The 16,322-nt window shown below is 37.5% G+C and overlaps 1 protein-coding gene across 2 annotated transcripts; it reads right to left on the bottom strand.

The window, feature by feature from the left end:
* Window positions 1–1,972: 1,972 nt before the first annotated feature.
* LOC119771495 (leukocyte elastase inhibitor-like) lies at window positions 1,973–13,151 on the bottom strand. 2 transcript variants are annotated; one of them, XM_038267521.1, is made up of 10 exons: window positions 13,008–13,151; window positions 12,588–12,769; window positions 8,039–8,146; window positions 7,022–7,162; window positions 6,755–6,872; window positions 4,571–4,713; window positions 3,626–3,703; window positions 3,011–3,097; window positions 2,751–2,931; window positions 1,973–2,639 (listed from the first exon to the last, which is right to left on the bottom strand). In XM_038267521.1, exons 2-10 carry the CDS (start codon window positions 12,762–12,764, stop codon window positions 2,413–2,415), a joined length of 1,260 nt encoding a protein of 419 aa, XP_038123449.1. In that variant the 5' UTR covers window positions 12,765–12,769; window positions 13,008–13,151; the 3' UTR covers window positions 1,973–2,412. The 2 variants fall into 2 exon arrangements, with proteins under 2 accessions (XP_038123449.1, XP_038123450.1); XM_038267522.1 differs by lacking the exon at window positions 8,039–8,146 and having other exon boundaries at window positions 2,413–2,639.
* Between the last annotated feature and the right edge of the window lie 3,171 nt (window positions 13,152–16,322).

Below are 16,322 nucleotides of genomic sequence, written 5' to 3'. Positions count from 1 at the left end.
GCAAAAGCAGCAAAATCGCGTCTGCTGCTTCCTTTTTGCTGCTTGTACCAGTTAGTTCTGACACGCGGCTGAGGCAGCTTTGCTGCTCTGGCTGCAAAAGTGTGTCTGAGGCGCGTTGGGCGGAGCTTCACTATCCTTTCTCTGCCTTGCAGCTATATTTGCTGTGATCAGTGGGAATAAAGTAGTTTTAATATGTTTTTAAGTGAGAAAATCCACCTGAAAACGTAATCAGTGCAGTCAGTTCATTCAGATTATTATCCTGCCTTCAATATTTTTTCTGTCGGAGCCGCTCAGACCCCCACATACCAGGGATGCGCCGACAGTATGGATCCCTTCATCAGCAGCGGTTCACCGCGGCAGCTGGTAGGTGTTTTTCATCTAAATAATCCAAACTGCATATTCTGCCGGCAGATTTCTGCATTTTAAGTTAATTTAGGCGTCAATAAACTGTTTAAGAGCAGTGATCATCAGCGCTGTCTCTCTCCCTGCGTTAAACGCACCCGACGCGCTGCTGCAGCCGCTCAGACGTGCTGCGCCTGCAGCTCAAAACGCGCGCGTCAACCATTGACCCTGCATGTAAACTCGCTGCTTCTGTCGCGCCAGCTACATCCAGTGTGAACGCAGCGTTAGTCATTCGCTGCTAAGCTCAAAACAACCGCGCCTGGCTTGACGGAGAAACCAGGAGAACAGCTGAGCATATTTACGACAGTGCACTTTTACTTTCGCCCTCTGGAGGGAGCCTCACTGGAAAATCAACACCGGTTGCATAGTGTACCTTTAATCCTTTACATAAATTATGCACTTTATAGATGCAGTGTAATAAAGTATTAGTCCAGCAACTTCTGATGGAGAGGTTATGTGTTTTAAACCACAATCTGTTCAGGTTATATCTCAGAGGACGTCGAACTTTGAGGCAGATGGGCTACAGCAGCAGAAGACCACACCGGGTGCCACTCCTTTTAGTTAAGAACAGGAAACTGAGGCTACAATTTGCACAAGCTCATCCAAATTGGACAATAGAAGATTGGAAAAACGTTGCCTGGTCTGATGAGTCTCGATTTCTGCTGCGACATTCGGATGGTAGGGTCAGAATTTGGCGTCTACAACATGAAAGCATGGATCCATCCTGCCTTGTATCAACGGTTCAGGCTGGTGGTGGTGGTGTCATGGTGTTGGGAATATTTTCTTGGCACTCTTTGGGCCCCTTGGTACCAATTGAGCATCGTTGCAACGCCACAGCCTACCTGAGAATTGTTGCTGACCATGTCCATCCCTTTATGACCACAATGTACCCAACTTCTGATGGCTACTTTCAGCAGGATAATGCGCCATGTCATAAAGCTGGAATCATCTCAGACTGGTTTCTTGAACATGACAATGAGTTCACTGTACTCCAATGGCCTCCACAGTCACCAGATCTCAATCCAATAGAGCATCTTTGGGATGTGGTGGAACGGGAGATTTGCATCATGGATGTGCAGCCGACAAATCTGCGGCAACTGTGTGATGCCATCATGTCAATATGGACCAAACTCCCTGAGGAATGCTTCCAGCACCTTGTTGAATCTATGCCACGAAGAATTGAGGCAGTTCTGAAGGCAAAAGGGGGTCCAACCCGTTACTAGCATGGGGTACCTAATAAATTGGCCGGTGAGTGTATTCTATCATTAAATTATGAACATGGACATTAACTGAGGAAATTGACATCTGCAGTTGTTAGAGGCAGTTCTTATGCAACCCTCTTGGAAGCTTAATGTAAATATAACACTACTGTCAGTCGCTTATGATGTTTAAAGCAGTTGGAATAACTGTTGCTTTTCATTCTTATATAAAAGCAACTTTAGATTTTTTGAAAAGTGCAGAATTTAAGGTTATATTAAACAGTGATAATGTAATACAAAAAAACAAAACACATTAACCAAATCTGTCTTCATGCCAGATCTGAATGCAAATAACCATATGAGGAGCCAGGTTTCAAGTTACTCGTTTATTACAAAGATATGGATCCAACAAAAGCTTTATGTAGAATCTCATTTCTCTTTGGTTATGCTTCAAGTGTAAAAACCATTATTTATTCTAATATTTTGTGAAGATAAAGTGCAAATAATGTTGCAACCATGGGGTTCAGTTTTGTTTATGCTGCCAGTTGATAAAAAGGCAAAATGATTAAAAAACAAATTCTTCAAGGGACACATTAACATACAAACTAGCTGCAGCTAACAGGGCTGTTTTACAAACATGAACAAACATGTTTGGTTAAACAGTGAGAGACTAACATTACAGCAAGGCACATGAAAAAGAGGTAAAAATCCTCTGCACTGGTTTGACATCTACAGGATGGAAACCGCAGATCTGTTTTCACAGCGCTGTGACCTCCCTCCTGTTCAGAAACCTCACTCTAAAGGACAAAGCTCACACAGGTGAGCAGTAGCGACCAGCGAAGAGAACACTCATGGAGGGGTTGTGTCGGATGAAGAAGAGGAAGGGTTGGTCGGCGATGAACTTGGCAGGAATCCTGGCGCAGCGCAGCATCATGACGACGCCGGTAGAAGCAGCGGCCTCAGTTCCCTCCTCGTTGACCTCCACAAAGGCCTTATGGTAAACCTCAGACACGTACAGGTCATTGGCAGGAGACATGCCTGTCAGAGAGGAGGGGGGCGGAAATATTTAGATGATCCAAACTAATACAACAAGTAGGGGAGAAAAAAAGGATGCCGAATCACGTATAAGTAGATAATCAGGAAATATACCGGAAAAGTCGCTCCTCCCTTGATCGAAGGCGTCCACCATGCCCATGCTCATCAGGACGCTCTTCATGTCATATTTCTCCTCCAACTTGAACCTAGGCAGGCCCACATTGACCTCGGTGTCATCCATCATGTCTGGACGGGTCCAATCCATGAACTTCTCATACGTTAACTCCTTCTCCAGCTGAGGTTGTGCACAAACCAGTCAGTTCCTTCTGCTCTCTCTGCAGGCCTTGCATTAGATTTAGATGCTAAAGTCATACCTTCTCCAGACCAGTTGTTCCCTCCATGCTATTAGGTAAAAAGATGAGCATGCTCAGCTCCTTCCCTTGGTACGGCATCTCAAGGATCTGGAAAAAAAATGGATTATAAATATTGTAGCTAAACATCAATAGGGAAATACAAAAAAACAACAACAATATTCCTGCAGTTAATTTTCTTTTTTTGATCACAACTCCCATCTTAATCTACATTTAAGTGTATTCTAACCACCTATTCACCATTGAGTTAACATAACCTTTGGAACTCTCTGTATTTAATATATTTAAATCATCTGGACCTGTTTAACTGTGATATTAGAATCCCAACTTTTCCATCTTATTTGGAATTCAAGGCATAATAACACCTGCTAAGAGAGGGATCTTCAAGCATGATGCTGCCACCACCATGCTTCACAGCTGGTGAAGTATGGTGGTGTGTGTTCAGAAGCACAACTTTGTCAGTTTTCCCTATGGATGAATTGTTCTGAACTGCAAACAGAACTTCTTCTTTTTTGGCTTTCGTTCAACAGAGCCATTCTTTCCTAAAAACGAGGTATGCATGTAAAGAGTATGGCTGATAGGTGACCTTTGTCCTGAGTTGTAAACATCTGCAGTTACCTGGCAGTTGACTTCTGAGATGAAGGTAAGGGGAAACTTTGATTTCTGGTACATCATCAGCACAGGCTTTGTCTCGTTCTAAAAGAATGGGAGAGAAGGAACAAGAAATTGTGTCGTTTCAGAGTTTGATAGTGGAAATCAGCCAAAATAAAAAAGGTGATTACATCCAATTATATCTTAAATCTCCTATAGAAGTATAATTTAATCAGTTAATTATTCACCTATTTTCTAATCAGCAGCAATCCTGTCCCACACAGAGCATACGTGATCAAACAGCGTCGTCAAAGTGACTGTACTTTACATTAGTCTTAACATTTATTGCATCTCTTATACTATATCCGCTGGTTGTGCTGTTCTTTTTACATCCCTCTTTGCAGGTGATGAAGCAGACTGAAGACGTTTTATCATCGTCTCCCTTTCTTTCTTTCAACTTTTCTCCTTTTTCCTGTTTTTTTCCTTTCCTATTTCAGTGTCCATATAATCTGTGATACTCCGTGCATGAATTATAATAAAGCTTTATATGCATAAATCAAACGGAGCACTGTGGTGATAGCTGTATTGCTCCACATTATTTTTATTGCTAAATTGCCAGAAAGTACACTGTTTAATGAAAAAAAAAGAAGAAATCATAAATTGATATTTATAGCAGAGGAGAGCAAACTTTCTCATGCTTAAGTTCCCCGTCTTTTCAATTTATTTTATTCAGTTGTACAATATATTTTGGTTTTAAAGTTTATTTATCCCTTTGGTTAATAATAAACAGGCCAGTTCTCACACTAGATATTCAAACAATCTTCTACATTAGAGTAATATCACTTTTTCAAGCCTTTTCTAACATTCAACACTATGAAATAAAAATTAAAGCATGTATGATTCATGTTGACATTGTATCAGTTCCTGCTGGAATATATCAGTATGATAAAAAATAAACATTTAGTTTCTTACATTGTTGATTTTGAACGGAGCTTCCTTGGTGGCAGTCGCATTAAACTGCTTGTTCCAGTTCCCTTTAAAGTAGATGGCGTTGACCAGAACCAACCTGGTCAACCCGTTCACTGATCCCTCGGCCAGCAAGTCCTTAATTTTACCTAACGATGAAGAAATGATTCAAATAAAAGAGATAAGCTGACAATTCGTCAAGCAAATACATACACAACAAAACAAATAAACGCTGTTAAAATATAAAAACCTCATAAATATGACAGGCAATTAAACCCAATAATAAAAAAAAAATTAATGATTAATGACAAGTAAACAAAAGACATCCATCCATAAATAAATCATTGCATACAAATGTTACTGAAAGCAACCCCGTTTGTTTGGTTATTGAGTCACTAATGTGATTCTTGAATTAAACAATGATGAAACATGAAAGAAGTAATCTGAAGCTTATGATTAATGAACATCAGAGGAATAGAAGGAGATTAATAAAGCTCAACCTTCCTCCGGTTGGTTTTAAACTCTTTATTTAGATGGGCTTCTTTTTCGTTTAGATAAAAATCAGCGAATCATCGAGTAGGGCTGAGTATTTTTGCCAAAGTCCTGAATCGATTCACTTCGATTCATTCGGTTCTAAATCGATTCATTCGGTTCTAAATCGATTCACTTCGATTCATTCGATTCTAAATCGATTCATTCGGTTCTAAGTCGATTCACTTCGAATCATTCAGTTCTAAGTCGATTCATTCAGTTCTAAATCGATTCACCTCGATTCATTCAGTTCGAAGTCGATTCACCTCGATTCATTCAGTTCTAAGTCGATTCACTTCGATTCATTCAGTTCTAAGTCGATTCACTTCGATTCATTCAGTTCTAAATCGATTCACCTCGATTCATTCAGTTCTAAGTCGATTCACTTCGATTCATTCAGTTCTAAGTCGATTCACTTCGATTCATTCAGTTCTAAATCGATTCACCTCGATTCATTCAGTTCGAAGTCGATTCATTCAGTTCTAAATCGATTCACCTCGATTCATTCAGTTCAAAGTCGATTCACCTCGATTCATTCAGTTCGATGTCGATTCACTTCGAATCATTCAGTTCTAAGTCGATTCATTCAGTTCTAAATCGATTCACCTCGATTCATTCAGTTCGAAGTCGATTCACCTCGATTCATTCAGTTCTAAGTCGATTCACTTCGATTCATTCAGTTCTAAGTCGATTCACTTCGATTCATTCAGTTCTACATCGATTCACCTCGATTCATTCAGTTCGAAGTCGATTCTTTCAGTTCTAAATCGATTCACCTCGATTCATTCAGTTCAAAGTCGATTCACCTCGATTCATTCAGTTCGATGTCGATTCACTTCGATTCATTCAGTTCTAAGTCGATTCACTTCGATTCATTCAGTTATAAGTCGATTCATTCAGTTCTAAATCGATTCACCTCGATTCATTCAGTTCAAAGTCGATTCACCTCGATTCATTCAGTTCGATGTCGATTCACTTCGATTCATTCAGTTCTAAGTCGATTCACTTCGATTCATTCAGTTATAAGTCGATTCATTCAGTTATAAGTCGATTCAATCTGTTTTTACAGTTATGAAAGTGGTTTAACTGTGTTTCAAAACACTCATGTATTTAATTTTTTCCTGTCATATTAAACACAAAGTGCAAACTTGTAAATCAGATAGTTTAAACTTGAGATGTGAACAAAACTGTCCCATTAGTGCAAACTACTGTGAAAAGTGAAAAAGTGAAGCCTCACTCGAGCAAGCAGACGTGACACAGCGGGGACACAGACATGCATGAGCTGCATCATCTTCACTGCATAAACTATGTGTGCAGCGTTGTCTGTAACAACTGCAGGGTGTTTTCTGGTCAGCCCCCACATGTTAATGTCTTCTATCAACCTATTGGCTATATTTGCAGCTGTCTGGCTCGAAGTCATCTTGAGTGCATCTTTCCTGCTCATTTGAATGTGAACATCAAGCGCGTCACTATAAAATGGATCAATCTCATTCCCTAAACATCGATTTTGCAAAAATGTAAAGGAATTGATTCGAAATAGATTTTTTTTTTTTTTACCCAGCCCTACTGATGACTAACTCATAGACTTTCATTCCTATTTGTAAGGGGGGTGGGGGAAATATAGGAATAACGACACATTGAGAAGCACATGTGATCCACCTTGTGTCTTGCTCTCCACCCAGCCATTAATATTGACCCTCGCTGCGTCAGAGTTTTTGGAAAAGTCCACCTTCTCCAGTTCTGCTTGGTAGTGCTTCACAGTTTTCTCAAGGTAATCCTGAAAGAAAGCAATCATTTTTAAACATCCCCACTTGCTTGTAACCTGATCTTTGTCCTTCCAGTTAAGCCTTCTTATTGTGCAAAGAAAGCCACACCTTTTCAGATCCTCTACACACACAGACTAGTGCTGGGAAGCCCAATACACACCTGAACAAACTGGTAGGACTGCTCGCCGTAGAGTCTGTTGGCGACACTCAGGGCATATGGGGCGCCCGGCTTGTTCAGCTCGCCCAGCAGCTGGGAAAAACTGGAGTGGATGTCATCCTGGATATCCAGGGTTTTCAAGGTCTGCAGATGAAATAAACCAGTCAGATTTGTTGAACAAGCAAGAGACCAGTCCAAGGTGATGATAGGGAACTGGTTGCCATGTTCATCCTGTCTAGTAACTGATGAGAGGTTTAGTAGAACTGCAAAAAGGAACTAAACGTGGTTAATAATAATCAAGTTTAAAACCCTCTCATACATAGACTATATGTACTGATTCTTAAAGTCTTTAAACCCAACAAACTGACAGATTTTACCCCGATTATCTCATAGACCAACACAAGTTACTTTTAAATATAAAGGCAATTTTTAAAAAAATAAAAAGGGGCATTTATGTGTAGTAATTTAATTTTAAAGTGGAAGGGTTTTTTTTTTTTTTTTTTAAGGTATAGCACCAAGAAATGTATGCGAATAAAGAGAGAGAAGTAGAAAAATGTTATAACACCATCCCTTTCAAAAAAAAAAAAAAAAAAAAAAGTAAAGATACAGACTTAACAGAACATGAAGTCATCCCTCCACCAAGTTTTCCACCAAAGTAAACTCAAAGTCCAACTCCATGGACAAAATATTCTGCATTTGTAAGTTACAGATTGAGAAATGAACCATGTAATTCCAGAGGTCTTTGTTATGTTTCTGTAGGTTGTTTTCCAGAGTCAGAGCCACACCAGCAAGAGGAAACCAGTTTAGGCAGTTCAGTGCAAAATGAAGCAAAGGTTGGTTGCTTCACCTGCCGTTTCCTTCCTGATATATTCAATAATAAGAAGATTAAATAGTAGCAGAGCAGCAGGGCAGAAGAGGACAGCTAACCCAGATACCGCAGTCGTTTCCCTCTGAGGATCACATGCTCCATCTGTTAGTAGCTTCAGCCGACACTCCCTCTCATATTGCCTTTGATACCACCTTTAACAGATACGCTGGCAGTTTGGATTGGACCTGCTGCTGCTGCTGCATCTGCATCTGCGGCGGCCCTGCTTTCGTCATCTTATCCGCCTTAGTGAAACCGAGAACCTGGAGGTGACATTTGGGATACTTACTGTCAAGCTCGTCGCTATCGATTGCCGGTCCGAACCTTTTATCTGCAGAGCCATTAAGGCTCGCTTTTAAATAAAGCTAAATACTTTTAAAACATCGTGTTCCTTGATAGGGTTCAAATAGTGTGGACTGATAAAATACAGACTACACTGGGGTTTGAAACCTTCCTTGCAGCTCTATGTGTCACACATCTATGTAATAATAGATCCTGAAAAGTTCTACCACTTCGGTTCATCAAAGCATTGATTCTCATAAAAACCACGACAGAGTCAGAGGAGGTCTGATTGTTTCTGCTGACAGGAGATAAGCTCCAGGATCGAGGCAGCTGACATGGACTCGAAGCTAAAAACTGAATCCTTATTGGATCAGATACACGAAGGTCTAAATCACAGTTCTAAAAACCACAGTTTCTGCAAAAAAAGAAAAAAAACTTCCAGGTAAAATCTAGAGTCAGTTGGGTTCTCCGTGGCTTATTGGAGCAATGGTTAGTGAAGTGCTTCCCCTCCCCTACATGTTGCTGGACACTGGTGGACAGACAAAATCAGTGCTACGAAAATAAAATAAAGTCTTGTACCATTTATTGGATTTTTCCTTTTTCTTTTTTAATCATTCAGGTAACAAAGCGTGACCTGCATGTTCAGGCTAGCGGCCTGCAGGGAGATTAATAAACCAACTTCTTGGTGCAAATTTTACTTTAGAAAAAAGAATAAATGTAAATGGGTTTAATTTGCACTAAAACAACCAGTAAACTCAGCGCATTTTTATAACTGTTGCTGCTACAATTCAAACAAAAGCAATAAGATCATTATAGATCTTATGTTTTAATACTTTAAAACCACAGTATTTTTACTAAGGTTATAATTATGAATCAGCTCATATAGGTTTTCTTTTTTTTTTAAGCAGCAAATGCTGATACTGATTATTTCGACAATCTAACTGATTGCTGATATTTGCTGCCGATTGTTTTCGGGCCAAATTTTAAGCAGATACTCCGCCCCCCTGATTTACATAATTAAAAAGATTTAACATATTCAACAGGTCTTAATTTAAACATTAAATAATATTTTAGAAACAAATCAAATTATTTACCATAGAAAGCAAATGGAAGGAGCAGCAATGCATGCATTTCATGTAGGGCTGGGTAAAAAAAAAATCGATTTTGAATCAATTCCTTTAAATTTTTGCAAAATCAATGTTTAGGGAATGAGATCGATTAGTTTTATTGTGACACGCATGACATTCACATTCAAATAAGCAGGAAAGATGCAATCAAGATTACTTCAAGCCAGACAGCTGCAAATATAGCCAATAGGTTGACAGAAGACATTAACAAATGGGGGCTGACCAGAAAACACCCTGTAGTTGTTACAGACAACGCTGCAAATATAGTTTGTGCAGTGAAGATGATGCAGCTCATGCACGTCTGCTTGCTCGAGTGAGGCTTCACTTTTTCACTTTTCACAAACAAGTTTGCACTAATGGGACAGTTTTGTTCACATCTCAAGTTTAAACTCTCAGTATTTTGAAACACAATTTAACCACTTTCATTATCGTAAAAACAGATCGAATTGAAATGAATCGATTTTGAACTGTATTAGTCAAAATGGAATCGATTCAGGACTTTGGCGAAAATACCCTGCCCTAATTTTATGTAATCTATCTAAGACTAATTAGATTAGATTCAACTTTACTTTCATTACAAGGGTAAAAGGCAACGAAATGCAGTTTAGGTCTAACCAGAAGTGCAATAGCAACAAGAGCAGGATAAATAATGCTTCCATAAATACAGGACATGGGTTTCTACTGGGTAAGTATAAAGATGAATACTATTATAAACAGAATCTTACTAATGGATGAATATGATATATAGATAAATAGTTTTATGAACTAAATTTACAGCTGGATAATTACTTTAAATAATATATATAATCAATCAACCAATATGCTCATATAAACAAAATGCAAATAAGGGTCATAAATATTGGCTGACTGATGTAATGGTCTATGTCTAACTATCGTATTTATGCAGATCTCCTAGCAACCCCTGTTAATAGGGAGGGTGGAGTTTTTTGTTACAACTGAGTTTAAATGAACCTTAACTGTTCTTACAACTAAAATTCCCTCTTCCTTAAAATATGCACACATTTAAAGAGGAGACAGGAACATCTAAACCTTAAAATACATAAAAAAAAAAGACTTTTTTTAGTTACAACACAAAAGCCTATAGAAACAATGCCGCTAATCTACACATTTCTTTAGACTATGGTTTCTGCAGAGCTACCATCAGGCTGCAAACAGATGACCGATGCACAGCAAGTGATTTTCCAGCTAAAAGACAAAATCTCCACTGCTGACTCATTGCATTGTCCTTTCTACTTCATTCCCATAACCACTCCCTCTAATGCTGAAACATGCATGGCAACATAGTCTCTCCAAAACAAAGCTATAACACAGCCTGAATCATCCGAGATTCCCAACAGCAAAGCTATTATGAATCCTAGAGCTGCTTTACTGCTCAGTGCCAAGACTTACTGAATGACTGCAGCACGGACAAACAAACAGGACATTTATCACTTTCTCTGTTTATGTGGTTTATTACAGCTTTGGCCGCTTGTTCCTCCTCCAGGAAGCATCGCAAAAGGATCATAATCACTAGTGTAGATCAAATGACTTCCTTATAATTGAGACAGTCAAAAAAAAAAAAAAAATCTGCAATTTTCTCATTGATAATCTGTACACAAACCTGAAAGGTTTTACCATTTTATTAGAAAAACAGGAGCAATGACAAACTACTTTAAAGTGACGTAATTAATGTACTGCAGTGAGAACAGCCCTGATTTACACAGTACTGTTTCTTTTAGCAGAGATGAGGCAGATAATGGGTGAGGCTCTGCCCCTCCCACATACTAACCTTTACAGCACCTAGGTGTGGTTTGGCTCTGTTTGTTATCAGCTCAGTAAACTTCCACATGATTTACAGCAGCCTCTCCTGGAAAATGCTTCTGCAGCTTTCTGCTGCCTTTTTTTTTTTGCATTATTTGCTCTCATGATTTATGGGAATAACCGAATAGCTGAATGAATAATAAACAGGTGAAAATGGAAGAAGAAACTGAGTTTTGCATGCTTACAAACTCTTCAAGCTTAATAAAAGAGGTGCCAGACTGAACACTGAGAAGAGGCCCCTCATAAAATAGATCTGCTGCACATAATGGGATCCAAGAACATAGAGGACTTTATTGCTGTTACACATCTACAGCAATCATTTTGTTCCTATTGTAACACAAACCTGATATGTATAAAAAAAAAAAAAATAGATGTTGAATTTCAGCAGAAATAATTTGAAAACTCTGGAAAAAAAAAGAACAGCAACAAGTAGAAGATTTCATAGCTGGGCTTTCGTCTATTTTCAAATTCAACACAAAGACTAAAAGTGAGAATTTAGAGATTTTAAAGTGAAGTTCAGACACATTTTGCTTCTTTATTTAGTATAAATATTCTGCATTGTGAAGCTAACAGATAATTGTTTTCTATGCACAAACAGCAGCTAGCAATTGTAACAGAAAGTAGAGGTAGGAGTTGGTACATTATATGTGATCTTCCTGTGTTAAATATAGAACTATTTTCTGCATTGAATGTCAGTTTATTTTGATATCAAATGCTACCCTAACTGTAACTAATGTAGGTCCAACGAATCTTTATTTAGGCCCCGTCTACATTAAGGCGGTGATAGATGTTTGCTGTTGCATTGGTGTCTCCCATCCAGGTAAAAACTGACTTCAAAAGACACCATTTATAGGGTTTACATGTTAAAAGTACATGTATAAACATAAACAAAGAGGCCTAATCTGCATATGCCTATTATTGAATTTAGTTCTTATAATTATGAATAAGGGGTGCAGTGGGCTGCCATTGTGGGGCACCCAGGGAGCAGTGTGGGGGTCTTGCTCAGACACCCAGAGTGGCAGTCTGTGGGAGTGGGGCTCAGGATTCCAAGCTCTATGCCCTGACCTTTTAGCTGCCACTCCCTCCCTTTCTTATTAAATTCCATATCTAAAAGATACTAAAACTAAAAAGGCAAAGAGGATCTATTTAGAGCCTTTTCATAGTCTGAATTGCAGCCCTATATGCATCAATGTAGAACGTACTAAAACTAAGGAAAAGCCATTAAAAAATGAGCTGGTAGAAACCTTTTACTACTAATGTATGTTGGATTTTAATAAATAAATATAACATTATGTATAAACTGGGTATTTAAAGTGAAGCCTATAAGATGCAATGAGATTTATCCATTGCAAGCAAGATGTTGACGACTTTCAATTTAGCAGAAACTACATTAAAAAGGCATCTCTGAACCATCTCTTCAATGGAGTGATGATATTCTCTGCTGAAGGAAATTAATGAGTTGAGGATGTTGTACCTCTGACATCTGGGTGGCTGTGTTGCCTCTGGCTCCCAGCATCACCATGGCCAGAGCTGAGGAGATGCTGAAAGGAGAGAAGAAGACATTGGAGGTGCTGTTGTCCTCACTCAGCTTTTTCAGCAGAGCCAGAGAGAAGGTGGTGTTGGCTGTAGTCAGAGGGGTTGCTGCTGCCATCCTGCCTGTAGGACAATAAAAAAAACAATCTTTCAAACCAAACCATCCACTAAACTCCAGCTTTAAATGAACACCACTCATTTTGTTATATCAAACCCAGATCACCCTTCGTTTTCTGATCTAATATATAAAGGTAGCTGTTAAACTGCAATTGGATACAAAGGAGCCAGGGTAAAAATGTATCAGTGCCCTTTAAGCCGTAAAATCACAGGGAAATACAGATTTTCTCACAAAAGCACTCACTGTTAGATGATCTCCGTTTGTTCCTCAGCAAGAGTTAGACTCACATGAAGAATGACACAGGTTATTCACTGGTTTTTATATCTGACAAGCCGACACGCCCCGACACAAAAACACTTCCGCAAATGTCTTTGCCTTTGTACGGAAGCCGAGAGACCAGGTAAAAGTAGCTTTGCGCGGAGCTTAGAAAACAAACCGCTACTTTTACAACCACTAATTTGCAAATTACTACTATCAATAATAATAATAATAAAAACAACAACAACAATAACAAAAATTATAATAATTAAGATAATAATTATAATAATGATAACAATAATGATGATAATAATAATAATGATAATAATGTTTGAATTAAATTTGTTTTTCAGTCGCCTTTCCTGCTTTTATTACCTTATTCTAATAATGATAGTAAAGCTCCTAAGCACTTCTCTATAAGAAGAAGAAAAAAAACAACAAAAAAAGCAAAGCAACAAGGAAGATTAAAAAAATTACATCAGTAAAATATTCAAAAACCTAATGGGATTTTAGTATATACAAAAACTGGAATAGAGATTAAACTGATATCAGATCTGTAAAAAAAAAAAAAGCTTTTATCCTGATCTCTATCGTATAACTGTCTATTTATCTGCTTTCTATCTGTTATCACATATCATTTTAACTTCATTGGCTGTTATCAAAGTTTAAACCGACACAGGGATACATTTCTTCTACGATCTCTTTTCTCTCTAGAAAACTAGGGCTATTTTGGTGCAAATTGACCAATGATGAGAAGTAAAACCTAAGCTCCAAATTCTTTAATATTCTTAAAGAGTTTTATAGAGAACTTTGTTTGCTGAATGTAAGCCTCAAAGCTGTTTTGAGTGAAGAGCCTGCAGCTTTATTCACATTAAACAGTGTCCCACCTTTACTGAACAGTATACACACCCATGTTGTAGCTGATTGCACAGCTTTTCTGTGTAATCAGTATCTTCTTTGTTTCTCAGAGCTGATCTGCAGGAGTGGAGGAGGATTAGATTAGATTATCTTGTATGTTAATCAAAATTGGACAAGGAAAATAAAAATTCACAAAGGAAATCTGAAGACAGAGCAAACAAACCACTAAACCAACAGACTGATTGAATTAAAAAACCCTGAGGTGTAACTCAGTACCTTTACTTTGTTAAAGAACTTGAGTCCTTTTTTGAGGACCTATACTTTACTATGTATTATAAATCAAGACTTTTACTTTTATTATTTTACATTACAGACAGAAAAACTGTACATTATTTGTTGAGACATTTTTACTTTCTTCAAATTGAAATATAAATTTATCATGAAAGAATCTGTTTATGTTGAATCAGCATAGAGAAGAACTACACTTTCTCCTTCTAATGCAGACAAAACAGAAGTTATACTCTTTGGACCAGAGTCTTTAAAAAAGAAGCTGATTAGTCAGTCACTTACTAGTTACCAGTAAGTAATTCTAGTAAGTTATTGTGATTCAATGCAGTATTTTTTTTTCTGTTGAGTTTTATTCTGTTCTTAAAGAAGGCACTTTTAGTTTTCCCAGGCAGACGGAACATGTGGATGCAAGTTATTCCACAAGAGGGCTTTTATGTTATTCTTAAGGATAATAGTGTTTGAAATATGCACACACATCCACGCCCCCCCCCCCCCCACACACACACACACAGACTCGTTCTGCCATTGTAGTAAGGACCATGTGTTGACTCCCAGTGGCTTCCATTATTTTTCAGTCACTTTCAACCCTTTTTATGCCCTAACCCTAAACCTAACCATTACCAATGCATACCTCACCCTAAACCTAATCCGACTGAGACATTAGCCCTTAACCTAACAATTAGCAAACTAGCATGTGAGGACCATAAAAATGTCCTCACTTTGCAACAAGTGGCCCTCAATTTGATGGTGAAATTGGAAAAAAGGTCCTTTTTCCAAGGGCTAGACAGGTACACCCACACACACATACATACATACATGTATATATATATATATATATATATATATATATATATATATATATATATATATATATATATATATATATATATATATATATATATATATATATATATATATATATATATATATATATTTCTCACTTTTCTATGTACATAATTACTTAGTACTTTAACCTTTACTGCCCCATGTATGTGAATAATTTTCTGGCTTGTATTTTAGTACTTTTCTTATCAATGACTTTTGCTCTTAACAAAGTAATTTTATGTTTCACTTTAACTTAGTTGTTTTTTGTAGTTGTTTGTTTTGAGTACTTTATTCACGTCTGATAAACTGAGATGGCTCATTGTTTATCTCTAATTAGTGGCTAATCTATTAGTTATATAAAACTTACAGATCCTATCAGATTGATCAGTTACTTAAGATATATATATAGCTAAATTGTTTGTTTTTAATCATCTCTCAAGCAAAGAAGTTATTTTAAAATAGGAAGAACATTTCGCTGGAGTTGTTAAAGATAATATTTTATTTTTTAAAAACCTTTGATATAAATATTTATTCATACAAAAAGCTAAAATTTACAAAGTGTTTCAAACAAAAGCATTGAGTGGAGAATTTTAAATGCAAACATTTAGTGATAATGATACATTCTCTGCTTTCAGATGATATTACATGGAGTCTGACAGCTGACTCTTCTGTGTATGTAAGACGCAACACACATGAATATTTTGACTATAAAAGTTTACTTGGAAAGATGTTGCAACTGACTTCAAGTGCATGCTTGCACAAATTTGAATACCAGAGAAATTTGCATCTGCAACTTTTCAATTATGCAATGGTTTTCATTCATCGGACCAAAAAAGTATGACTATGGGTAATCTGTCCCTGTGAGGATTTTGATCATACGCCCAACCACACCTCCACGTACTCATAGTACCGATAGATATAGGAAACCAAGTAGAGGAAATGAGCAACCACTCACTGATGCACACTTTTTCTGTTGCTGAGCAGCAAAGCAAATACAAAAGTTATACAAACAACATCAAAAAAAGGTCTACAGTGCAATGTATAAAAAGACATTTATTTAATACTTTTGGTTCTTTTTTACATCTTGGTATGTAAAAATTACACTCACATTTTTGTTTAATTCATTTAGATTCAGTTTATTTATATAGCACCAATTCACAACACATGTTAGCAATCCCTCACACGGAGCATGCTTGTAGACACAGTGGAGAGGAAAACTCCCTGTTCTTAGATCATTACAAAGTAGTTAAGACAGTTAAGTGGAAGCTAAAGTATGCTTAGTTGCTCTGAAATGTTTGACCTGCATTTTCAAGAAGCGTCATTTGACCC

The sequence above is a fragment of the Cyprinodon tularosa genome, unplaced genomic scaffold (assembly GCF_016077235.1).
Source record: "Cyprinodon tularosa strain WSP-4 unplaced genomic scaffold, ASM1607723v1 ctg675, whole genome shotgun sequence".
Lineage (NCBI taxonomy): Eukaryota > Metazoa > Chordata > Actinopteri > Cyprinodontiformes > Cyprinodontidae > Cyprinodon > Cyprinodon tularosa.
Note: the sequence above shows the minus strand (reverse complement) of the source record. Positions and strands in the feature narration are given on the sequence as shown.

Excerpts from the sequence above, each read along its gene's own strand:
- LOC119771495 (XM_038267521.1), bottom strand. The coding sequence starts at position 12,764 with ATGGCAGCAGCAACCCCTCTGACTACAGCCAACACCACCTTCTCTCTG. Across the intron at positions 6,873-7,021 it reads AGTCCTACCAGTTTGTTCAG|GATTACCTTGAGAAAACTGT; the intron begins GTGTGTATTGGG and ends GCTTTCTTTCAG. Across the intron at positions 3,704-4,570 it reads CTCCGTTCAAAATCAACAAT|AACGAGACAAAGCCTGTGCT; the intron begins GTAAGAAACTAA and ends CCATTCTTTTAG.